Source organism: Cyrtonyx montezumae, unplaced genomic scaffold, assembly GCF_038088225.1.
Source record: "Cyrtonyx montezumae isolate F1298 unplaced genomic scaffold, pur_monq_1.0 scaffold_3, whole genome shotgun sequence".
Taxonomy (NCBI): domain Eukaryota; kingdom Metazoa; phylum Chordata; class Aves; order Galliformes; family Odontophoridae; genus Cyrtonyx; species Cyrtonyx montezumae.
In genome coordinates this window covers 96,185,252-96,211,523 of record NW_027072034.1, presented here as the reverse complement: position 1 = coordinate 96,211,523, position 26,272 = coordinate 96,185,252, and the positions used below count along the sequence as shown (strand labels likewise).

The following is a 26,272-nucleotide window of genomic DNA, read 5'->3' as shown; positions in this document are numbered from 1 at the left end:
AAAGTCATTATATATTTGAAGGGATTACTTTAGTCACAAGTAAGGCTATTTGTTATATTAACACTTATATTACTTTTTGCATGTAACCCTGCTAATATTATGCTGTTTATTATTTTTTAACTTTAGCAAGAGGCTGTTATCTTCTTGTGGAGATAAGGTCTTGAAAAACGTAGCAAGAACACAAATGTTTGTTTCCATATTCAGTATATCACCCTACATTCTGTCAGAAAAATAAGAGATGGAAAGAAAGAAATGTGCTCACATTGTGAAGGAAATTATGTTTTTATCTAAATATGTATTTCACTGCTATTGAGAGTCTTGGCTAAGATAACAAAGTAGGATAAAGCAACCAGACAGAAAAAGCCCATGTTTGAGACAAAATATGCTTGCCAAAGTGATGCTTAATGTTTGAAATCGCTCCAATTTGCTTTAAGCTTCTCCTCAAAAATCAATGAGAAGCATTGGGCTATGTGAAGTGAAGTAGGTTTACAGGGATGTTGTTAGCATACATGTTCCTTGTTCATATTTTTTACAGTGTTCACTCCTGGATTTTTCCTGCTGGTACTTTGTCATAGAAAATAGTATTGCAGTGTTAACAACTGTTGTGCTTCTTCTCAGTAGGATGGTTGTTCTACTGCTTATGTTCTACTTACTAGGCTTGAGTAGGTTTTTGGATACAATCAGATAAAGGAGACTGCTATATGTGGTACAGCAAATTCTCTGTAAATGTGTTGTACCATGGACTATATTTAAAAAGTTGTAGAGCCTAAAGCTAGCTCAGTAATGTTTTAGGAGTACATAAATTGGCCACTGTTTATACTCAATCCCTATATGATAAGTTTGAACACAGGTCTAACTTCTATATTAGCTAGTAGTGTGCAACTGAATTTTAACCTTTTCTTGATGAAATACAATGCACGTGTGCACATATTGGTGCTTTCTAATAAGATGTGGATGTTTTAAGTATGTTCTCCATAATGTATTTTTAGGATTGAAGAAGCTTCACCACCAGGTTGTGGATTTTGCCATATACCATACGATGAATTGAACATGCCATTCCCTGCTCACCTCACTTACTGTTACAACTGCAGGAAGCAAAAAGTTCCTGATGTCCTTTTCACCACAATTGATCTTCCTGTAGAGGCAACTGTTATTGGAAAGGGGTGTCTTATTCAAGCCAGGTATTGATCAAAATGTTCTCTTTGTAAAGTTTTTGAGGTCTTAGAAAGAATTCCTGTTGCTAAAACTGAATATGCTATTAAAGCTTAAGTTTTCATGCTGAATTCTAGGTTTTAACAACACTATTAAGGTACTGTAGGGGAATGCCACCTTTCTCTTCCCATCATCTTTTGTGCATGTCTGTTGATGGGCTGTTCAGTAACTTTTGTGAATGCTGCTGTGTTTTGTCTTCCTGGATTATACGTCAGAGTTGCTATACTTTTAAGTTACTCTTCGAGTCTGCTAACATGATCTGTTACAGCTATTCCATTGTCAATTCAACAAACTCAAAAAGTCAGTTGTATTAATACTTTGCTTATGTCCGTAACTTCAACTCTGTGGAATTGTCAGCTGTGTCACATTCATGCTATGGCCTTTCAATTTGAAAAAGGGAATAAGGAGATTTACAGTGGGAAAGAAGGAAAGGAAGGGTTAGCTGTGTATGGTACGTGTGGGTGGCTAGTTGTGTGGGTAGATAACCAGTTGGGTGGCTAGGCTGAAAAGTTGTGGTTTATGGTTCATAACCTACCTGGATGATGGTAACAAGCATACTAGGTTCTGCAGTGGGATCTGTACTGTTGGACACATGGAGATGGATAACTGTCTGCACTCACTTCAGGTTGTTAGTTCTACCAAACTGAAAGTGATCAATTAGTAAAGTATTTGTTTGAGTTGTGTTTTCCTCTAGGGCTAAGAAACACATTAGAGAAAGTTCAGTGGAGAGCCACCAAAAGAGTAAGGAGCACCTGATCTGACAGGAGAAGCTGAGGAATCTGGAGTCATTCAGTCTGGAGGGAGGAAGGTTTCAGGGGTATCTAATTGCAGCCTTCTCACACCTAAGGGGAAGTAGTGGAGAAGATATAGACAGGGTGGTGTACAGTGGAAGGTCAAGAGGCACTTGCCTTAAGTTGAAGCAATAAAGATTCATGCTGAACATAAGGAAAAACTTCTTCCTTATGAGAGCAGTCAGACAGTGGAGCAGTTTGCTTAGAGAGCCTACTGGACAGTCACCATCCTTTGGATGATCTCACTGCTGACCCCTATTTGGGAAGGCAGCTGGACTTCTCATCTTAGGGTTTTTTACTGGGTCCTGAGTCTTTCTGAGTTCTGCTAGAGGAGAGTTACTGGAGCTACTGTAGAGGTGTGTTACGTACTCCTCTACTGGTATTCTTAGCATTATTAAACTCTGTGTTCAACACCATTGTGAAAATCAACTCTGTCACGAGTATCTGAGTGCTTGCAGATGTCTTGTTTTTTTTTAAGATATTATTTCAAGCATCGATCACCAGAAGGGAAAAAAAAAGACCTGGAGCTAAAATATGATCAGAAGGATTTTGGGGTGAACTTGCTAGGGTTAGGCAAATTACTACATTTTTCTGGTCATGTAGGAATGTGGTCCTTAGAAGGGAACATGTCATCACATCACTAGGAGATATAATTATCGTTTGCTCTTTTTGAATGGTGTTCTGTAACTGAAAGTAAGCAATCATTACACTAGTGTGGTGTTTGAATTTCAGCCTGTGGGACTAAGTCTGAAGAATGGAATATGACTAGCAGTATAGTCAGAGATGGTATTTCTATGGCCTTCTTAATTCATAAAAATTAGCATTTCTGACTTTGTTATTGCTTGAGCTGTGAGAGCAGTGATTTTTCTTCTACTTTTTTCCCCTTATTCCCAAATATGACTTGAATAACTGTATTAATACGAAGTTTTCAAGTTCTACGAGCAGATGTAATTTCCTGAAATTGTACTTTTAGAGGTTTGCAGCAATAGAAATAGATAAAACAGATGTTTAATAGTTATTTGGTGCTGTCAGACTATTATAGAAAAAAAAAGCACAAGTGACAAGAAACTAGTTGTGTTGGGTGATACAGCAAAGTGAGAAAGTATCCTATGATCGTTTTCTGTTTTCAACAGTCGGTTAGAATTGTCTGCTGTTGTTATATAGTGTTTCTTATTATCAGGTTATGCCGTCTAAAGAAGAAAGCTCAAGCAGAAGCAAATGCAACTTCTATCAGTAATCTCCTGCCGTTTATGGAATATGAAGTGCACACACAACTGATGAACAAACTTAAGCTGAGAGGAATGAATGCTCTCTTTGGGCTGAGAATTCAAATCACTGTGGGTGAAAATATGCTAATGGGGTTGGCAGTAAGTACTGTTTTAATCTTGGGATTTTTTTGCTTTCTTACATTAGTTTTTCAAGACAAAGATGTACATGTGTTGTGGAATTCAGGGTAGCTAGAGATATTAAAATGTCATTCTAAGAATAAATTAAAATGGTGGGAAGAAGTAAGGTGTCTGCTGACAAATCAAGACTGATTGTCTTTCAGTGCAAGAAAATAAGATTGGAAACCTCTTGAAACTGCTGGAGAAGGTTTTTATTAGACAGAATGAGAGGAAAAGAAACTTTAGACAGCTTAGTGTCATAAATTATAGAAAAATGATTGCATTATTGGAAGGTCAGAGATCCTTGTTCCTCAAGTTGCATGACAAGTAAAGTCATTACATCCTTTGGTTAGTTGCCGACTAGAGAAAGGTTTGTTGCCTTGTATTTGATAGTTCTGAATAAATAAATAAATGATAGATTGAAAGTCTCTGAGGTATAGTGAGGAAACACTCATTTGTGATATTTTTAATCTCATTTTGTCATGTAGGGTAAGAATAGTGAATTCTGCTTTTTCCTGCATCAGTATAAGAAAATGGTTTGGTAATATTGAGTGGCTTCCATGGTTCTTTTGTCTGAACGGATCTGTTTCAAGATCTATGAGAATGAGGGAGATTATTTTAAGACAAGTATTTTACATATGTGAGCAGCAGGGAGAGATGAATTTGTTACGGGAAGAGATAGTGCTGTAATGTACATGTTATAATGCTCTCCATTGCAGTGTAACCATTATTGAAAATTATTTCTATGAAAATATTAGAAGTACGTGCTTGTGTAGGAGGTTTGAAGATGCTGAAGAGTATCTTTTTTCTTAATGACTTTCTAAAAAGTCTGCAACAGGCGTGTATCTAGCTGCCTTGCCAACACCTGGTGGTATTCAGATCGCTGGGAAGACTCCAAATGATGGCACCTATGAGCAGCATATATCTCACATGCAGAAGAAAATAAATGATACAATAGCAAAAAACAAGGAACTTTATGAGATTAATCCCCCAGTAAGTAAAGCTTTTGTATTCTTAGAAGTAGTGCATTCTGAGTCCGACACAAATTATATTACGTATATCCTTGAATTCTTAGATTTCTTCTCTTGTAACATAAATTATTTTTAATAGAGATGTATAATATGTTCACTATTTTTTGGGAACATACTGTTCTTTTTGTATCTGACAATCCACGTAACCAAATCAGTTTGTACTTTTGTAGATTTATTTCTCAGAAAATTTAGTTTCAGAACGTTCTGATTCTTAAAAGTGTAAAGAAATCACTTAGAAATGAAGTGGCTTTTTAGAGCTACACTGAGCAACTTCATTGTGGTATCTTTTTTAGGAATTACCTGAAGAAATCATTGGGTCTCCCATTCCAGAGCCAAGACAACGTTCCAGGTTATTGAGATCTCAGTCAGAAAGCTCTGATGAAGTTACAGAGCTAGATCTTTCACATGGGAAGAAGGATGCTTTTGTTTTAGAGGTGATAAATGTTTTCAGTACTAATTTTCACACTTTTTTCTTTTCCCGACATATGTTTAAAAGCAATCAATCAAACAAACAAGAAAAAAAAAGACAGGAAAAAAATAACTACTCATCTCCAAAGACAGTTTTAAAATTTATACTCCTTTTTTTCTTTCCATATTGTATCATTAGAAAAAATGTCACGCTGATATTTGTGACGTGTAAGCAGTCTGTAAAATTATAACTGAGCTGGTGAGAAATGCTCTTCTGCCTACAGCAAGCAATAGTCATGAGGAGTCCTAAAGCTACGTACATTCTTGTGAACAATATGATTTTCTATTGTCACACTGAAGACACTTTTTCCTTGCTGATTCTGTGTTCTTCCTGTTGCAAAGCTTTTGTTGTTACACTTTGATATTCAGAATTATTAGTCTCTAGAACTGGTAGTATTCAGAAAAACAGGTGTCAAGAGAACATAAATGAAGTCTTATTTTTTTTTTTCTGAACTTACAGCTGACGCTTTCTTGAGTTTAAAAATTGAAAGCTTAGGGGAATACCATCCAATTCCATCTATAGCTACAACTAGAAACAAAAGCCATCTGCAGATAAACACGTTTCTTTTACCTCTTTCTTCACTCAGACGTTGTTTTAACAGTGTAAAATTTGAAGGAAAAGATCAGTTATTAAAGAACACTACAGCTTTGGTTTGTTTTTGTAGTTAAAAGGGTTATAAAGACCAGATCTCACGTACCAAAAAGAAAAAAATGAAGTTACAGCATGTAATTGCAGCCTGATATGCATTCAGTACTTTTACTTATGTTAATCTTCACAAAACTCTACCTTCATGGAAAATAATCTGACAGAAGAACTGTTGATAGGGGGAATGTGAGAATGCTGTAATAGGCATTAATTTGAAACCACGGAGATTGGAAAGGAGAGTGAAAAAAATAACAGATTGTGAGCAGTTGGTATAATTAATAAATAGAGATTAGTTAGCACTTCTGATCTTTGAGTACACTTTTGTTCTCCAGTGCATTCCAAGTATACTAGGATCAAAGGAAGTAAATTGGGAGGTCCCTAAAAGAAACCTTGCTGCTGGTATGGTCTGTATAGACTCTGAAGAATGGAATTAATATCCTCTAAACAAAAATAATGAGAGATGTACCGTGAGGCACTGTATTTAAATAGATGAGTTGATCAGAAGATGCTTCAGTCAGTGCTCAAGTGTTGTATGACTATCACAGAACGTGATGTGATTGCATTAAAAAAAAAAAAAGAAACAACCTGAAGACTTTTTCATTGTAAGAAATCCTATGTAGGAGTTATGAAAAATATCTGAAAAATATAAGCATGACCTCCCTTTTGCATCTACATCTGTTAAATAGAAGAGGGATAGTGGTGATGGAAGCCAGGCAAACTTCCTCCAGGTGTCCCCATAAAGAATGCTGATCCTCTATAAACAAAGATCAACTACTTAAGAACTGCATTATATAGTGCAAGTGGAGTTAAGCTCCCTTTTTTACTATTTTGGAGAATTCTTGCCTCTACCTTATTTATCAAGCATGGTAGAAGTGCTTGGGGGAATAGCAGGAGGTTTCCATGTGTAAAAGAAAAACGAAAGTATGTAGCAGAGTACCCTATAAATGCTACTCAGAGTAGGTAAGAAAAAATGGGATCCCCATAAAGAATGGGCAACTCTGAATTAAGGGACTGCGCTTGCTTGATTTCCATCATGTGAATGTACTGATCCTATAATGTGCACTTATGTGTTTTGGTGGTTCAGTCTTTATTTATAGGGGAAATGAAAAGAGACTTCTCATTGTTTTACTGTATCCCTTGTTAAGAAATTGGTAATGAGTCACTGTATTCCAGGAGCTTTAATAAAGCTCCTGACTCTGATCTCAGGAATGCTTAGCTGAAAAAAGTTCTAAGTTCTGTGATACCTTGTTTGGAATTTTATGTTGTTTTAAAATTCAAATATTTATTGTCACCTTCTTATTGTGTGCAATTCTTGTGTATTCTGTGCACATCATTAATACTGTTTAATTAAGGGAACTATTTTCCATGCATTAAGCACACTATGTGCTCTTGGGTTAAATTCAGAAGGTTGATTGGTTGAATCCTTTTTTAAAATCTCTGCTTAGCTGTCAGATACAGATCTCTACATAACATCACTTTTACATCTTTCTGACTAGAGGAGCAGTGTGATTTTTATTTATCACTGTCTTTTCCCCCCTGCCCCCAGATTGATGATACAGATGCAATGGAAGATGTACATTCTTTGCTGACGGATGCTCCACCACCTTCTGGTATAGTTAAAACAATAATTTTCAATTATTATATTCAACAACATTTTCTAATGTGCTCTGTGGCCTGTAAAATCTTCTTGTGAACAACATGACGAGATAGAACTTTCTAAGTGAAAATTTTCTAAATAACAATTATTAAGACTCATGGGGATATGTTGCTCATTGAAAACTGAGCTAAGCACAGTGTTTATGTGGTTGTATTTTACTGATTTGTACCATAGTTGCAAATTTGTAGTTAATTCACGTGGATCTGTTACTGGAGATTTTTAGAATCTCAGTGGCAAGTTAGTAGGTTTCGTGGTCAATGAAAATAAAAGTATGGAATGTGGTACTTTGAATTATTTTTTGCCATATAATGTGACACAACAGTGTCATTACTGAAGTAAGCAATTTGCCATTTTACTTTTAGCACTCTCATTTATCTTGCACATACACCTACGTCACTCCAATAATAAAGCCTCCTACTTATTTATTTCCATGGAAGCTACAGTGGTGGAATGGTGTGTTGGTGGGAAGGTTCAGCTTCTACTGCCACGCAGCCAACATCCACCTCTGATGTTGTGGGCCAACATAATAAAATACTAGACATTACTTTTGGAACAGACTTCATACGATATCCTTACTTTGTGACTTTGCTGTGCTGTGAACTTTAATGTGTTTGTTTTCAGTGCTTTTGAAGTCATTACTGTTGAGAAAGTGAAGTTGAATATGATTTGGAGTTCTTAAATCACCCATAGCATTTTTGTCCAAGTCGGTAATGGCCATTTTCTGTAGACAGCAGTAAAGTCACATAATAGAAATGCAGTAATTTGTAATTCCTTTAGTGTGCTTATAGATTTATTAAGAGTTATTTAAAAGCCCCACATAGAAATAGGTGTACTATATCACACAGTGTATCCTTGCTGTTACAGGTGAGCGGAAAATGTGTACTGCATTAAAGTAAGAGCAAGTAAAATAAATCGTAATCCCCCAAATACGTTACTAATAGTTAGTACTTCAGCAGCATCTTGAAAGAGAGAAGCTTTTTATCAAACTTTTCTTCTGTTTTTGCTGTTTGCATTTTGAACCCAGTGTTTTGCATCAGAATTTGCATCCCTATAAAAGCCATCTCCCTTTGTTTTGAATCAGCTACCATCTTAGCCTTTTCCTTCTTCTTCTTTACTGTACTGGGGAGAACAGTGAATTGAGTTACTGCTTTCTGTCAGTTTTCTGTGTTCCATCTGTGGTTTTATAGACATCTGTCACATCCCTCTCGGTAGAACTTCTTGATCTGGCTCAGAGGCTGATGTGGTCATCAACTGTACAGAAGTTTGGTCACACTTGTCACACCCCTCTTTTATCTTCTGGAATTTACCCATGCTTGTGAGAATGTCTGTAGCATTCCTAGTAATTGCTACAAATATTTATCTTTTTGAGTACTGTTGAGTCCAGAACTAACATTATCATAATTATCAATTATTATGACCATATCATTTGTTTCTCATAACTTATAGCCAACAGGGAGATTATCACTGCATTTACATGATGTTAAATTTTTTCTGCGTGCACCAGTGATTTATTCATATTAAATCTAATCTCTTATGTACTTACTATCCATTGTTAGGTTCTGCTGCAGTTGATTATACTACCCTAAAATAAGGTTGTCAGCTGTCACCTTGTTTTATCCTGTTACAGATAAGCTGTGTTGGAAGTATGCAACTCTTGAGATATAAATGTATCCACTGTAAAATTTGACCATTTCCTCTGACCTGTTTAGTCTTTTAACCAGTTGTATTTCCTTCAGTGGTATTCTGTTGTATCCTTCAGCATATCTGTCTGTTAAAGAGTCTGTCTTACCAAATGCCTTTTGATGTCCCAAACAGATGTTATCCATCAGATGTTTATGTGCTTACTGACTCCTTGGTAGAAATCCAGTGGGTGTGTGAGCCATCGCTTCTATTTACAGAAATGATACCAACTTCTCTTCAGTATCTTCTTGCTCTTTCTGCCCATTAATTTCATTTTCTGAATTGCTTCCAGAGGACAGTAGTGCCAATATCTGTACCATGTAAGTTCATAGCTTCTGGTCACATAAAAGCACCTAAATACCACAGGTGAAAGGATCCTTTCCTTTGGTAGTGAGTTCATTAGCAATTAGTCAACTATTTAATCTTTTTCCTTTCCTGTTGCTTACATGAATTTCTATTTGTTCTTTTGCCTGTTTGTTCAGTAACTCTTTCAGAAACTTCTATTTAACACAAGTTCTTTGAACAATAAACTAGTTTTCCACCATTGTGAAAACCTTCTCTACCAGGGTGAACATGGATGCAGAAAATATGTATGGTCTGCTATCCTGTTATTCTCTCTAAATATTCATTATGAGATTTCTGCTTTTGATGTTCTGAAGCAAAATTAATTCATATTTATACTTTTTTCAAGCTGCTCCACCGTTTCTTTTCTAGCTTATTTTGTGCATTTACGAAGACCAGATTTTTCTCTTTTGAATGCATTTAGATGTATATTCAAATTTTGAGGGTTACTTAACACGCTTTTGATAACTTCCTACCCTAGTGTTCAGTTGTTGTGATTTTTTGTTGTTGTTCTCCAATCTCTTCAAGTCTCTCTCAGTAAGTGCCAATATTTGCACTCCAATCCTTAGATAGTATCTTTAAGCATCTCTGTGCTGTCTGTCAAGGGTTATCTTTTCAGCTTGTCCTACGAGCACATTTTTAGTAAGCTTCTTCGTTTGTACTTAGTTTCTTAGGAGCTAAGTAGTGGATTTTTGGTGTTTGCCAATGAGAATGCTTAAGTATATCTAAAAAGCAGCTTTGTACACTTCTCTGTCCTCAGGACCAGCTAGCTAGGAGGTTCCTGTTTTGGGATTCTGTGGGGAATGGCCCCATGAGGCAGCCAGGGAGCATGTCTTACCAGTCAGCATCAGTGGACATGAGCTAGCCAGTCTTCAGTGCAGTTATCACTGTTGCATTTCACCCCTGCCAAAGCAGCTCCCTAGCCCAGGTTGCACAGGTAGGCGTCCAGGTGGGTCCTGAAGGTCTCCAGAGAAGGAGACTCCACCACCTCTCTGTGCAGCTGTGCCACTGCTCCGTCACTGCACTGGGAAGAAGTTCCCATGCACATTTGTGCAGAACTTCCTATGCTTCAGTTTGTGGCCATTTCCACTTGTTCTATCACCACACACTGCTGAGAAGAGTCCAGCCTCGTCCTTTTGCCTCCTGCTCCTTAGATATTTATAAATGTCGATCACATCATCCCCTGAGTCTTCTTTTCTCAAGGCTGAACAGACCCAGGTCTCTCAGCCATTCCTCTTAAGGGAGGTGTTCCATGTCCTTTATCATCTTTGTAGCCCTCCACTGGACTCTTTCAAGGAGATCTCTGTCTTTTTTATATCAAGAAGCCCAGAATTGGACGCAGTACTCCAGGGCAGAGGCAGAGTAGGGTGGCAGGGGGATGGGGCAGGACACATTTCTGCTTAATCTCTCTGTTGTCACTCACCATGATGACAGTTCCAGCTTTACTTTTTGGCAGTTGGGTAAACATTCAGAATAAGAATTCTGTAGTCAGAGTATTTGTTTTAGAAGTGATGAGTTCAGTCTTTCCTATCTGTTTTTCACTTCAGTATGAGTAATAGAAACTCTATTTATAATGAAAGTTATGTTGTGTTCTTCAGATTTGCTCTTTCTTTTAAGTATTGTTCTTGTACTTCAGTTATTATCCAATGTTCTGAGAAACTCAAGGGAAATTATTATTAATGGATTGTGTATATTTCTTCAAAAATATTTTCATATTCAGAGTACGACTTAATTTGCCCATACATTTTCATTACAGGTTTTTACAGTTGCAACACAGAAATTATGCCTGGTATAAATAACTGGACACCGGAAATCCAAGTAAGGTTATTTAAAAAGATAAACCATAAAACTACAATCATATTTTCCTTCCTAATTGCTGAAACGTTGCAGTAGTAACTGGAATATATTTTTGAGAGAGAATTTAAAAGGATACTCTTGTGTTAGAAATATGGGAGGTATTTTTTAATATTGTTGTATAACAATTTGTTATAAAAATGCAAACATTAGAAAAATAGTTGCAGTAAATATGAATTTTAGGCTTTCCTGCACTCTTAATAGCCTGGATAGATTTTACAGCTTCTTGAACAGATGTTGAAAGTGTTGGCTAGTGTGAAATACTGAATTTGATAGCTTTAAGATAAATAAGAATTAGATAAAGTCAAAGTGGAGGAAAAAAGTAAACTTCTGTTTATAATTAAATATTTTGAGCTGATTTATACCATACAGTTGTCACATGCAGAGAGGGAGTTGAAACAGATCTAAATTGGCATGGTGCAGGACTATGCTTTGCAAAAATGGAGGTTGAGTCTGAAAACAAGATGACTGCATTAGCAGCATGTTTTCGGGTTGATGTGATTGCCTGTGTATCTGTATGTGACATTCCATCATTCTGTACATTATTGTACACAATTTACATACATTGTATTTTCTGCTGTTGAAAATTTTTTAAAGGTAGAATGACTATGAAGCAAATTGAAAGGACGTACAGAATTTTATATCTTGCTTAATCACCTTCTGCATATATTCATGAGCTGTAGTTTGCAGAGATTGTCTTTTGTAAAATTTTGAAAAAGTGCTTCATTAGTTTTTTCCTTTTCTTTCCATTTTTGTCTCATTTGTCTTAACTGTGTGTTTCTAATTCAGATGTTCACAGCAGTAAGAGTATCCAGATTAAGCAACATTAATCTAACAAACCAAACCCTAAACAAGAACTTCAATGACCTATGTGAGAACCTGTTGAAGGTAAGAGTCTTAGATTTTAAAGCATGCCTTGAATTGCTCAATGGAAACAAAGTGAAATGAAACTATAATGACAGTAACATTTTCTTCATAGTTGCTTTTCATAATTCAACTACACTGTACCTGAAATTACTTTGCAAGCTTCTGTAAAGATGGATTTAGCCTTTTTTAGTACATTAAAGATTTCTGAAGATTTTTTAATGAGTCCTCTTATTGGTACTGTACTCTAGAGAAGACTTTTGACCATTAATTTCTCTGAAGCAAACGTTTTTTTCTTAAATAATTTTTTGTCTTCAACAGAGCTTGTATTTTAAACTGCGGTCTATGGTTCCGTGCTGCCTTTGTCATGTAAATTTTACAGTGTCTCTACCAGAGGATGAAATAGTTCAGGTAAGTGAACTGCTTCTTCAGTTAAACGTCTCTTTCTTTCTCTCTTGCAAGATGTAATAAGGAGTTCTTATGATTATTTCTCTTTCAAAAAAAAAGAAAGAGTGAACGAACTGATGAACAGAGTTGTAAACAGAGGACAAACACTGTTACGTATGTTCTAACAGCAGACCTTAGTATTCCTGTTTATGCTGTGCAGTGAAGAAGGCTTTTTAATATATCTGTTTTTTTTTTCCCTTCTTGTGGAAAAATTTGTGGGTTTTTGTTAGCTTTGTTGCATTTTGCTTGTTTATTTGTTTGTTTTCTTTATTTGGCTTTCTTTTCCAAAAAGCTTTGGATTTTGCATAAGAGAGAAAGTTGCTAACATGCCATGTGTTTCTGATTTGCAGATTGCAGTCACAGCTGTTGCAATTACATTTGACAAAGATCAAGCATTACAAGCAGCTAAACCCCCTACAGAAAAAGCACAGAAAAGAGGTAAATACTCTGAGGCCTGTTCTGTAAAATCATAGCTATAAAACAGAGTTTTTGGAGCTCGTGTATGTGACCTCTAGTAGGAGGATGCCTTGTCAGGTAGTCAATGTTTGTATCTAACAGACAAAGCTACAGTCTTAGGAAAGTAATGTTTGCTATTTCCATGTTCTGTGTACCATCTTTCTTAGAATATTTTTCTCTAAACAATTCATGTAACTCTTGGGAGTCTTTTAATTGTATTTTGAACTACGTGTCATAAGCCATTGTGGTTATTTATAAGAACTTCTGCCCTTACTTCAAGAAGGAATAAAATGGATTACAGTAGTTGGGGGAAAAAGAAAGCACATAGCATAAAACAAACTCACAAAAATAATAAAAACAAAAGAAAAATCTCACCAAAAAAATCTTAGTCAGATATGTTTTTGGGGGATCAGTAAAGCATACAGCGTTATAGAAAGTAAAGAATTCTAGCTTGCTCAGCCTTTTCTAATGAGGCACCACTTAATGCTAGAAACGTATGTATGCAGTCCATATGTGGGAATTTACAGAGAAGGTGCTTTGAAAGTATTGCATTCTGAAAAATGGAATTTAATAGCTGACCACAGAGCTATATTTTTCTAAAATATTAATCCTATCTCACCTTCTTAAGTAGTAGCAGTACAATTTTTCCTGCATGAAATAAATCAAGTGTAGCTTTTTATTATTGTGGTGTATATCTAACCTAGATTCCACTGTAGAATCAAAATTAAAAGATGCATAAGTTGACTTTAATACTTTCAGGAAAAAAATGTTAAACTCTAGAAGTAGAACACATGCTCTGTTGAATTTTACAGCTGGTTTTATTGCAGTTCACCTCACTGTTCAGGCAGAACAGCACTACTATATGCTCATGCTGAAAAAATCTATTCCAGTCAGACCTGACAGAACTGAATCTGTAGTGCTTGCTTCTGCTGGCAAGTCATATTTTTGAAACAATTATTAATTTGATCTATTTTCTTTGAAGCATCAACAGACAATGAAGAGCAGCTACAATTTCCATTGGAACTTAGCTCCGATCCCCTTGCTTCTCAACCTTTCTCAGCAGCTAAAGGTTGGTTATATGGAAGAAAAAATGAACTCTTTCCTTCTTACTGATTTTGAACATGACTCTTCCACTGTTGCAGTAGCCGTAAAATATCTGTATTTTCATTTTAAATATTCTGTTCTACCTACACATAATAAATACACTCACTCCTACAGTCCATTTTTTGAGTCATATCAGGTCTGTTTGTTTGGTTTTTTTTGATAGATTTTCTATATTCTTTTTGCTTTTGTTATGTTTAGTTTATTGAAAATGTTCTAAAACCACTGTGTTGGGTGTCATTTCACAGACAAGAGTTATGAATTACTTTATAATTAGAGTTGTCTCATATGACTTTGCTTCTACAGGTGAGCCGTATAAAATAACTATCTATCTCATAGTGTTTTTGTGCAGTGAGAAACACCAGCAAATGCTGGCTTTTCAGCTGAGCACAATTGCATTAATTTTTTTGAGGTGAAAGTGGCCTAGACTTGTATAGTTAGTGTTAAACAGCTTTCATTGAAGTCTTCTATCTTTACTTCCTTTTACATTGTTGGTTAACACCTCTGTTAGTAACATGGACAGTGGGATTGAGTGCATGCCCAGCTTGTTTGTGTGCCATACAGAGTTGTGCTATGTGGCCAACATGCTGAAGGGCAGGGATGAGAGGTGGGCCTGTGCAAACAACATCAAGTTCAGTAAAGCCAAGTGCAAAGTTTTGCACCTGGGTTGGGGTAATCCCAGGCGTGAGTGCAGTCTAGAAGAATTTGTTGAAAGTAGTAGCCCTGAGGAGAAGGACTTTGTTGTTCTTGTGAATGAAAAGCTTGATTGTGAGTGTGTGTGCCTTTGTAGCCCAGAATGCCAACTGCATTGTGGAGTGCAGGGAGAGGGAGGTGTTTTTTAGGTTTCAGTTATTTTACTAGCATTGTGACTAACAATGTCCCTCTCACCTGCCTGCGGTGTAATTGAGCCTAATATCTGTTCCTTGTCACACTGCACTGCTTGTAGGATAGGTACTGACCAGTAGAGGGCAGCCTGTCCATGTAGATCGCTTATCTGGTGGTCTTCACGTTCCGTGTTGTACCATCGCTCGCTTCCCGGGTTTTCAGATAGAAAATTATTTCAGCTGTCATTTCTTTGCAAGTAGACATTGAGGTTTCAATGCAGATTTACTTAGTAGCCTGTTTAAAATACAGATCACCTTTTTAAAAAATTTGTTTTCCTATAAGTTAAAAAAAAAAAAAAGCACCGATATTTATATTGTAATGACTGCTGGTAAATATAGTGCTGTTACCATACTTGCGATACAAAAACCTCAAAAGTTTCACTTAGTGACTTTTAATTTGTCCATTAACCCAACTTCAAATAATGTAATAAGGAAAGATTAAAGAATAAAAAAATGAATAAAGTCTTGATTTTTCTCTGAACAATTTTTTTCTGACTCAAAACCCAATATTCTCAACGTACAGAGCTTACAAGGTGAGTTATTTTGTTTGATCTTCTGTCCCCATGTCTGCATTTGGCAGCATTTCTGTAACTGATTTCAGTACTCATCAGCTGTTTATCTTGTTTGGTGCTGAAGGGGATAGTGAGAATTGTGTACTGTGTGGAAAAACCTCAAGTACTTTTTAGATGCTACTTGTTATTACATGAACTGAGCTCAAAGAAAGTTTGGAGCCTAGAGAATGAGCCATGTTTTAAGGAATCTTGCTCAAGTCTAGAGGTGTTAGAAGTTGTGCAGTCCTACCCTCCCATTTGGCTTTTTTGGAGGCTGATTGGGGAGGAGTCTGGAGAAGAATTTCTGGAATCTACTTTTCCATCCTCACATGTCTTTGTATTGTGAGGGGGTTGTGGATGACTGGAAAGTTTAAAGGAATTTAGCACTTGAATGCTACTGTAATCTGTTAGAAATTACAAGGTACATGACGTAGGGTGTTTTATATAGGAGATTTTTCTGGTACTTACTATAAAACTTGCATAAGAAAGAAGTTGTTGTCACATCCTATGTGGCTCACAGTTAATGGTGCCCATGTATTATCTGAGTGAAATTCATTTTCTTTTATTAGAAGTCTCGGAGAGTGCAAGTTCCCACTCAGGTATTCCTGCTGCTCAGAGAGGTGAGTTTACTTAATTTTGCTATATGCCAGAACAGAATGATCATTCTTAGGACATTGGTATACTCTTTTTGGATGTGTCTTAATCCAGGAAGTGTTTACTAGTTAACTGAGAATGCATGCTCTGGTGTGGCTTGATGATATGATAATATTTGGATGGTTTTTAATTACAAAAGCCTATTTGTTAATAACAAGGGGTTTTCTGTTAGATAAATTGGGGTCATTTTATCTGCCAGAAAATGAGTTCCCTGAGAGAGCTTTTTTGCTTTTAATACCTGGTCTTAATTTGAAGTTAGCATGTGTTCCTTCCGTTTCTTCAGGATCATGAAGAAACGGTGTTTGCAAAGCTTCTTATTTTATTTTAAAGATGTGCAAACACCCCCAAACTAATAGCAAAAACTCACAGCAGGAACAGCTCTAGTTTCCACTGTAATTGATAGCGGGGGTGGAGAAGGAGGACAGCATTTTGTCACAGAAGATTCATTTATGTTTTAAACGCAGATGCTGTTTCAGCTTCTGACTCGTGTCCTCATCAGGAAATCTTCTTTTCAGTCTGTAGGCTTACATCAAGTTATTGATAAAGGTAGTTAGGAAGTTTACATTGTCATCTGCAGCTCTTCAGGAGGAAAGGAGTAACAGTGAAAATTAAAGTTAAACAGGGCCTAGGTAAACTGGAAAATAAACAAAATTTAATACCTCACGTGGGATTAAAACAAAAATTACTGAGAAATCTAGCACGAGGAGTTAATGGCTGTATTTGCATGTTTTTTCAGTGCTGAAGTCCCACTCAGGCAGTTGGTTTACAACTGTGACATCACCAGAAATCGGTACACTGGTTTGGACAAGTCCAGACTTATACTGTAACTTTTCCTTTAAACAGACCTGGAAAGGGATGTTCGATCTCTCTCAGACACAGATAATTGCTTCCTCAGAAGGAGCATTGAGATGAGGGAGAGACATCATCCATATTTTTTTCTTTGTTTTTTCTTTTGTTTTTCTGTCTGTGTTTTCAGCAACGTCAGTTGATTACAGTTCCTTTGCAGACAGATGCAACAGCTGGATAGAGCTCATTAAACTGAAAGCTCAGACCATAAGGCGCGGATCAATTAAGACAAGTAGGCGGCTGTTTCTACCACGTTATGATAATCTGAGACATATCTCTGATTTCCCAGTGGTGAATAGTGGAGTTTCTCACCCAGCAGTAGTATTGCAGGTCACATGTAGAATGAGTAGTTGAGCGTGAAGACGTGTTAATGTCTGTGTAAGCTAGTAGGGGGCTTATGAAGTGGTATCGTAAAGAGCAAAATGCAGTATTTGTGTTCACTTAGTTATGATATTAGTTATGGATAAATGTGTACGCCTACTAATTATGTAACATACACTGCATGGATGTAGGTGTATGTATGATCTTGGAAAATTTTTGGTGAGAAACAGGAAGCAATCACCAAGGTGACAGTCAAGGCAATGGTCACTAAATTAGCAAGTGGTGAGTTCTTTTTCAGTAGTTCTTTGGCCACAGGTCTGACTATCTTGCTTAAATTAGTAGAGATTAATATCTGTTTTAATGGGAAATGCTGCACTGGGGAAACACAACAACTTTCACACTTCCTATAATAATTTGTTTCTCCGGCAGAATACGTATTTCAAAATGTTGGCACTTTTTTTCTTTATCTTCACTTTATAACTGATTGTTGTATGTGCAGCTACTCGCCTCGATGTTTTCTTTTGCAGGAATGCCACTCTTCCAAATAAATTCCATTTCAGCTTTTTGTCTCCTTTTGCATGCATTGCATGATGATTTCCTTTCTCACATGGTATGGCTGAGCATCACAGACAGCTGAATGTTGTCACCAAGCTATTTGGAAACCATAAAGAAGAATTGTTGTTTTAAGAAACAGTAGTCTTACTTGGGTAGTTACTTTCTCTTCTTTCTTTTCCATCTGTTTAGCTGCTTCACTTGATAAAGCAAGTCCATTGGCTGAGGGATACTTACGACACCGTTCTGTTCCATCATGTACCAATTCTACCGTCTCTGTTGTTAAGATGACACCTCTTTCTTTTATTCCTCGGGCAAAAATAACCAAATACCTTGGGATAATCAACATGTTTTTTATACGAGAAACTACTTCTTTGCGTGAGGTGAGCTGTATATCAGGGATTTGTACTTGGAAAAACAATAATAATCGAAACTGAGCGTATATGGTATCTGCAGAGATTTGAGTTGAGCACATTGAATTGAGTTTTCGTCACTTGAGGCAAGGTGCTGAGTGGGGATCACAGATTTGCAGGGCTTGCAGGGGACCTCTAGAGATCATGGAGTCCACCCCCCTGCCAGAGCAGCTCCCTAGACCAGGTTGCACAGGTAGGCATCCAGACAGGTCTTGTTGCATTGTGCTGCTTTTGGCAAAATAGAACTTCTCTGTGTTTGGCACTGTTAAGAAAGTGTTACTTATCCTCAGGCCATTGTTGATAGCTAATTTGAGTATACTGTTCAACTGTAGGTTCTTAAACAGAGCCATATGAAAAAACACATCTTTGACTAACAGTGGGAGTTTGGATCCTTTAAACTCCAAACTGAGAATCATTTAATTGCTAAAACCCAGCCAAACAGAGCTGTGCTCATTTGTATTCTCTCATTTAGCAAGCTCAGTGATGAACTTTCACAGTCTGCTCAGATATTAGAATTCTTTGGTTGATAAAGGTTTCCCATATTATATATAACCATTGTACAAACTTCTTTTATGTTACATTCGCTGAATTCTCAGTAACATAAATCTGTGTCATAAATGTCTAAGATGTGTTCCTTCTCATCATAGTTTTCTTTTGGGAAATAGCTGCATCCTTCTGCCACAATTTCTAGAAATAAAATGTATCTCATCTATTTTGCCTGTACTGAAAAGTATGCTGTTTGTTGCTAATTATGCATCGATAAGATTTGCTGCAAGTTCCATGTACGTGCTTTGAACAGACAAATCTCTTGTTTGGATCATGCAATTAATGGTTCCTTTTTACTTGAGAAGTCTATATGAAAAGGACAACGTTTTGAAAGGGATGTAGTAAGGTAGGCCTAGGGCGTTGGTTGCTTTTTCTCTAACTCCACCTTGTGTAGTTATAAATTAAATAGCTGATGTGCAAACTTGGCTGACTGTAATAATGTATCCCAGCAGAGGTAAGTTGCTCAGGTGTTTGATTTGGATCCTCCATGAAGTTGGGAAACCTGTGCAGTTTTTGTGATGCTGACAGTTGCTGTTGGCATCACCAAGGGCAGCTAATTAATATTTATTTCAGCTGTATAGACTGAGTCACAAACCAGCTTTAATAGTGGTTGCAGAGTGTTGCCCCAAGGCTGTGATAAAGTCAGAGCTGAATGGCCATTGTATCCAATGTGAGCAATGTTATTGAAAAGTCTACATAAAAACAGTTGGCAATATTTGTGTTTGTTTTGCTTTCTACTTTGGTTACGGTATTTTACGGAGTATTGAAGCCATACGAACCCTTTAATCAGCTCAACTGTATGTAAGACACTGTACTTCATAAATTGATAATTTTAAGTTCAGTTTATCCACTGCTCTTAAGCTTTGAAGTCTACATGTGGATATTTACAATCTTTCATTATCTGTTGTCATCACGTTTTATATCAGGTTTATATTACAGATTTTTTTTCACCGCTGCTGTAACTGTTAGAACAGTTGGACAAAATGTAAATTTCACGAGGAATGACAGATTTGTATTGAAAACATGATTTCTGGCTGCAGGTGACTTCATTCATGCTTTATGCATGGATTCGTGAAGTTATATTTGATCTCTTATTCATTAATTTTCATCCAGGATGTGTTATTTCTGGTCCTGATGTCTTTGAATCTCTTTGGGGTAGGTGTTACATTTTCCAGTAGATGTTAGGGCAGGCTGTAGTTGTTAAAGTCCACCTTAGTTTCTCTCTTCTTCTGCTTGCTGGTTTCTTATTCTCCAATGGCATGTACAAGTGCCCCCCCCAAAAAAGAACAACTGAAACCACCTACAAGTAAACAAGTAAGAAACCAAAGAGCCTGAACAGCATCTCAGCTCTCTGACCAGTGCTTGCTCGCTTTGTATTTTGAGGAATCTGTTCTTAGTGAATGTTGGGAACTGAAGACAGTCATTGCATACCTGGAGCTATAGTGGCTGCCCCGTGCTCCGTGTCTCTCCATGACTTAATCCTCAGGGTAAATTATTCTGTATTTACTTCCCACTTTTCAAGAAAAAACAAAAGGGCAGCATTCTTCCTGATGAAAGGAAAACTCAATACTCAAATGTCAGTTGAGTTTTGCTGTTCCTGCAGAGATGTAGGAATGTCTGAAAGAATGGGTGTATGCGATAGCCAGTTGTGATTCCTTTTCTCAGGCCATGAGTTTCACTGATCTGAGGTTTAACTGTGACACGTGAAATGGTGAGTGGGTTTGAGGTTCTGTACAAAATGCAATTCCAAGTTTGCTGATGTGTTGAGTGGATAAAACGTAAGGGAAGTATTCAGCATCTTGTCACGATAACTAACATAAAATACCATGTTGTTTTCCCCCCCATTTCAGGAGGGTGGTGTCAGTGGCTTTCTCCATGCCTTTATTGCCGAAGTGTTCGCGATGGTGCGAGCACACGTTGCGGCGTTAGGAGGCAATGCGGTTGTCTCATACATCATGAAGCAGTGCGTGTTCATGGAGAATCCAAACAAAAATCAGGTGAGTTGTGGCATGGATCGCAGTGCTCGTCTTTGTATGACAGAAATAGAGGAGCTTTTTGTTCTTTAAATTCTCCGTAGAGCTGTGTGTGTAGCGCTTCTGGATCTCTCATCACTGTGTTTCTTTAAAGATGCCAAGAGCTTGCTATTGCACCCCAGCTAACCAAAAACTGCAGATTTATATTTAATTCCCAAACGGATAAAAAGAAACTAAGTTCACTAAGGGCGAAGTAAACGGTGGGAGACAAACAGGAGAACACAGCAGTGATGAACTTGGCTTTTGTTTTTTTTTAATCCTGTTCATATGGAGATTTTGGTTCATGTTGGACATGAAGTGGCAAAATTTAGTTAGAGGAGGTGACAGCTGACTGTGGTTGTTTTGGTACGTGAGGTAAATTCAAAACAGCAGTGATGTGAAGAGCAGGTGCCCAGGTTGTTGCGTGTTGCTAGTCTCACGAGAATCTACATAGCACAAAAGTGAGGGGATATGGATGGGAATTTGTCCCTCTCAGATCTTCACCGACTTACATGTTTCCTGTTTACTTTTATGTTAGGTAACCGTATGTTCTCTTTGTTTTTCTTCCCAGGCCCAGTGCTTAATAAACGTAAGTGGAGATGCGGTCATCTTTGTACGTGAATCTGAGTTGGAGGTGCTACCGGTGCAGCCTGTTCCAGTGGCTTCCCAGCCCACAAGTACTGGGGGAGATGTCACGACGTGAAGACAGAGCGAGTGAAATAGACTTCCAGACTGATTAAAATGTGGGAATGCATCTTCAAAATCAGTATCTTCCCTGAACCTCGTTAGCCAAAGTGTAAGACAATCGCTGTATTTGGGCCTCTTCATGCAATTTGGAAACATTGTGGGCTCCTTGGGAATGTAGACAAGCAGAAGCAGTGATAAGAAGTACAGTAAGAAAGGAGGCATCACATAGGAGTGAACTGAAATCCCATTGCCTTTTTCAGCTGTTCAACAGAACTGCAGTACGTCAAAATTCAGGACCACCTCCGAGTTCCCTTATTGTGTCAGGCGCTTCCCAGCTCACTTCAGACAGCAGGGGGTGTGAGCACGTGGGCTGTGGCTGAGGTTGTGTCTGCAGCCTGTGCTGTGCTGGGGCAGCATGGGGAGGTGAGAAGAGCCTGAACTTGGCTCAGGTCATGCGGTGTGGAGAGGAAGGAGCAGCACCAAAATTCTGTTGGAATTTCTGCACGCCGAAAATGCTTTTCAACTCTTGGAGAACTGCTGGGTTGTTTTGTTTTGTTTAAATTATTATCAGATGAAATGAAATGAAATGGTTTTTGTTCTGTTTTTACAAAGCTGTCAGACCATGATGCTGTGTTCTGATTTCACTTTATTGACAAAATGAATATTTTTTTATATAAGAATTTATGAAAGAATTGTCATAAAGCTGATTTCCCGAAGGAATGTCATCCTTGCCAAAAAAAGAAGGAATCATAAAACGTCCTCTGAAAGTGTAGAGAGGTACATTGCAGCCCCCTTTCCATGGGGGATGGGAAACGCCAGGCTGAGTGTACATTAGATGCTCACTCCTACACATTGTTTTTCTTTGTCATTTCCTGTAAGTTTCTGGAAGTCAGTGATACTCAGTGTAGAAGATGCAAACCTTTGATCCGAAGATGCATTCTTACCTAAATCTGACAATACGTGGAACTTGAACAAGGGTGTAAACTTGAATGTAAATAGTCTGCTTAGTGTTGAAGTTAAGCGAAGGCATGGTTATTTGTTAAAAGTAATTATTTCATTGTAAATGAGCATGAAAATCATTCTTTGCACAATAAATTTCTGTAAAAAATACCTCTCCTTTTTATACGTGTGTAATACCTAAATGTGTACAGTGGATGCATATTAAAGATGTCACGCTCTTGCCTTCCGCAGAGGGGCTTTCTCTTTGGTGTTACAGCTGCTTGTTTGGCATTTGGTGAGGTAAGGAATTGTGTTTGAAGTGGCTGAGCCAGGTGCTCAGCAGAACGTTCACACAGTCAATGTTTTCAAAACTGAAAATATGTCACGGCCCAAACTACTGCAAATTATACCACCAGTGGGGAGCTGCAGCTCTTCTGATTATTTTCAAGGCAAAATTCTTTCCTCTGTGAAGCTGATGGTAGAATAATTTCAGATCACTGGAACAGGTTGCCCAGAGAGGGTGTGGATGCCCCATCCCTGGAGGCATTCAAGGCAAGGCTGGATGTGGCTCTGGGCAGCCTGGTCCGGTGCTTGGTGGCTCTGCTCACAGCAGGGGGGTTGAAACTCAAGGATCTTTGAGGTCCTTTTCGACCCAGGCCATCCTATAATTCTGTGATGACCATCTTTTTCATGTTGCAGCTGTTTAAGGAAGAAGGTCACATTTTCTTCTGTGGTGTTTCATTAGACCTAGAGTCAATGCTTTCTCATGTAGAGAATTTGTCTCCGTTTATTATTCCCGAGATGATGAATGTTTTTAACTGTTACTGGTTGAGATCTGGCTTTCCCTGTTTGATCCAGCTGTGTAAATTTAATGTGGAGGAAGCTGTACTCTTTAAGTTGCTTTATGCAGTTTCTTCTTTCCATCATTAAGAAGTACTGAAAAATAGTTAAAAGGGATACATGTGTGCGAAGGCAGTCACCTGGAACATCCTACCTAATGCATTTCTTAAAAAGTAGTTTTGACAGAATCATTGAAGTTTCTGATAAAACAGCAGCAAGATGTTCAACCCAGATGGGACTTCCAGATAAAGGATGGCAGATAGGTTTGTTTTCTTTGTCAGGAACTTTCCTCCAACAATAGCAGTTTGGGGACAGGAGCTGGTGCAACTTGCTGCTTTCTCCTCATGAAAAGTCCAAGTGACAGAGAGTAGGATGAGAGTAGCCCTGCCAAGGTGGGGCTGCCCGCTCCTGGCTGCCAGATCAGGCCCTGCAGCTCGAGGGCCCTGCCAGCTCTACACTGCAGCTCAGAGCTGGGTTTCAGGCTGCGGGCCGACACAGGAGTTTTAACACAAAACATGGCTTGTTGTACATTTATATAACCTGCGTGGGCTGTGGGAAGCAGGTCCTGCTCCACACCTGCGAATGCTGCGCGTGGTGATCAAGGGGAATTGGCTGAAGGTCCTGTGGTGCCTGCTCTGTTGTCATGACTGCCCAAGGAACGTGTGTCCTGGAAAGGAGACCTTGGTGGCCACAGACACAGCTGGAGGCGGTGATTGCAGGTGGGAATTTACCACCTGCATCAGGCAGTGGGCAAACGGCCGCATGGAAGCCACGGTTTTAAACTGGTAATTTCACTCTGGTAATGGCCTTGTGGTTCAGGTTTTGGTCTCCGTCTGGGGCTTGGTGCTGGTTGCAAGGGTGAAAATGGCCAAGGGAAGCTGAAATGGAAGAGATTAAACCGGCCATTCCTGCCCTTACGTAGGCTACCATGCACTTGGCTACCCGTCTGTGGAACTGGGTGTGCAGGGCGATGGCAGCACTCCTCTCTGGAGGGATCTCTCACTTATGCCTGAAATCTGCAAATGGGCTTTTAAATTGTCACTTTAATTTTACATAAATCAGCTGTTAAACCTACCCAGAGGCTGCGTGAAGAGAACGAAACCCAGCACTAATGCTTTCACAGCTTTGTTTCTGTTGACAGCACAGGGCTGTCGCGTGTTGGAGGTAAAATGCTCTTTTCATACTGTTGTCACTTTCGATATTCTCCACAAAGAGCAGCAGGAGGGCTGAGACAAAGGGAAGGCAAGAGGTGTGCTGCATAAAGAGTGCTACTTAGACAGGCGGAACAAGGAAAGTACACAAGATGAACTTGAGCATCTACCAAGCAGAAAGGACAGAAGAACTAATTGGAGAGGCAGACAAATAATGATTCCAAAACCAGAATAAAAAAGCTGAAAATAAAGTGATATATTGTTTTAGCAACTAGCACGCCAATGGCTTGCTCTCTTTTCAAATTTTTCTTGGGTGTAGGACTTGAAACACTTTCCAAAGACCAAGATTGTTTTCCAGCTTTGTGTTGAGGGACAACAGCTGGAGTCAAACGGAGAAATGCTGGAGAGTAGGGTGTACAGGATGTAATCTCAAGCAAGGCCGGGAAGGTTCAGGTTATGTGCGTAGGTGTGTTGTTGCAGCTGTGAGGAGCAGGAAGCACTGCCAAGTTGCTTGGGGACGTCAGTTATACTCCACCAAATTTCTTAGAGAACTGGTGAGATGAGTGTCTTCCAGGACTTACATGTGTGCCTTTGAGCAGGGAATGCACTGGATGACCTCCTGAGATCCTCTTTGTTCCTCAACCTTCATGCTCCAGATTCACATGGGTTCAGTTTAGAACCAAGAAAAAGATGCTTCTTTGCAAATATTTGGATCTAGCCTGAGCAGCTGCTCCTAACCTGTGCTCCAGTAACTTTCTGCGGGAAGTAATGGACTTAATTACTGATAGCTACAAGCAGACAGTGCTATTTACAGTGGCCTTGCCTGCAAATAAACAGACATTATTTTGATAATGCAGTGTGACTGGCACAAAACCCAGTGCCGTTGTTTATTATGGTTTGTTTGAGCTCATTATTGAGTTTGGCCTTAAAAAATCCCGACCGACCAACGAGACAAACAAAAATACCCAAACCACTCTCTGAAATGAAAGGGTTTCATACTGAATGGTTATTATCAGTGTCTAAATCATTTATGTTAAGTTGAAACGTGCAAATAGCCTGCACGAAGTTTGCTCAGATCTCAGTCATAATGTTTCACATACACGCACATAAATGTGATCTATTCTGCAATAAAACAGTTACGTTGACACTGTGGTTCATTAAATTAAATGAGACATTATTTCTTGCAATTAAAAAGGTGCACGGTACAAGCAGCTGCTGTCTCATGCACCCTGGCCGTACATAAGGGAGAAATTTCTTTGACAGGAAATAATTTGAGACTTTGCAATGAAATTGCCCGTGCCATTAGGCAGCCTGACATCAGAAGCTTTGAGTGATTAATGGCTTCAGTAGTTTCGCCAAAGGTTTCCTTGATACCAAAGAGTCGGGCTGTGAAAAATACGAACTGAGTGTCATTAATTTCTCTGCAGTTCATTCTATCAAAAACCTTGCATAGCTGATGGTTCCCAAATACCTGACATGAGGTGTTTTGACTGCTGTAAGGTGGGTGTAGTGCAGAGCCTCTGCTTTTTTTTTTTTATTTTTAATGTGGTTATTCCCCCACAATGGAAATTCTCAGTAGAAATGGGGAAAGAAGTGCATGTAGAGCTCAGGGAGTGGCCAATGTGGAGTGTGGCTTGTTCAGCTGTCACAGAGAAAGCTGCCATTATCTCAAGACTAAAAGGGACCAGAGGGTGGCTTGACTTCCCAGCAACTCATGATGCCTGGTGTCATGGTGGTGAGAGTATCAACAAAAACCAGCGATGGGAATCACGCTGGGGTAGGGATTGAACTGCATACTGAACTATAGCAACAGCTGTATTTTGCTAGGTGCAGCAAAATGTGTTTTCAGTATGTTTTATATGTCGCTGCAAAGTCAGAAAACCTGTGTAAAATCAGAGATCTTCAAACAAGTAAATTTGGACTCTGATGACGATAGCAATCA

At 38.4% G+C, this 26,272-nt stretch overlaps 1 protein-coding gene across 11 annotated transcripts in view; it reads left to right on the top strand.

Moving 5' to 3' along the window:
• The window catches only part of C2CD5 (C2 calcium dependent domain containing 5), a 62,071-nt gene extending 39,904 nt beyond the window's left edge, over positions 1-22,167 (top strand). For 7 of the 11 annotated variants that reach the window (XM_065742451.1, XM_065742444.1, XM_065742449.1 and 4 more), the window contains 15 exons: positions 990-1,181; positions 3,184-3,370; positions 4,217-4,381; positions 4,713-4,853; positions 7,080-7,143; positions 10,969-11,030; positions 11,856-11,954; positions 12,252-12,341; positions 12,728-12,815; positions 13,816-13,902; positions 15,939-15,989; positions 17,000-17,101; positions 17,935-18,125; positions 20,552-20,698; positions 21,285-22,167. In XM_065742451.1, coding sequence (XP_065598523.1) covers positions 990-1,181; positions 3,184-3,370; positions 4,217-4,381; positions 4,713-4,853; positions 7,080-7,143; positions 10,969-11,030; positions 11,856-11,954; positions 12,252-12,341; positions 12,728-12,815; positions 13,816-13,902; positions 15,939-15,989; positions 17,000-17,101; positions 17,935-18,125; positions 20,552-20,698; positions 21,285-21,416 — 1,798 coding nt within the window. In that variant the 3' untranslated portion in view covers positions 21,417-22,167. Of the gene's footprint in view, positions 1-989; positions 1,182-3,183; positions 3,371-4,216; positions 4,382-4,712; positions 4,854-7,079; positions 7,144-10,968; positions 11,031-11,855; positions 11,955-12,251; positions 12,342-12,727; positions 12,816-13,815; positions 13,903-15,938; positions 15,990-16,999; positions 17,102-17,381; positions 17,473-17,934; positions 18,126-20,551; positions 20,699-21,284 lie in introns of those variants that run through there. The other 4 variants (XM_065742450.1, XM_065742447.1, XR_010622548.1 and 1 more) reach the window with 3 other exon arrangements.
• Positions 22,168-26,272: the final 4,105 nt, after the last annotated feature.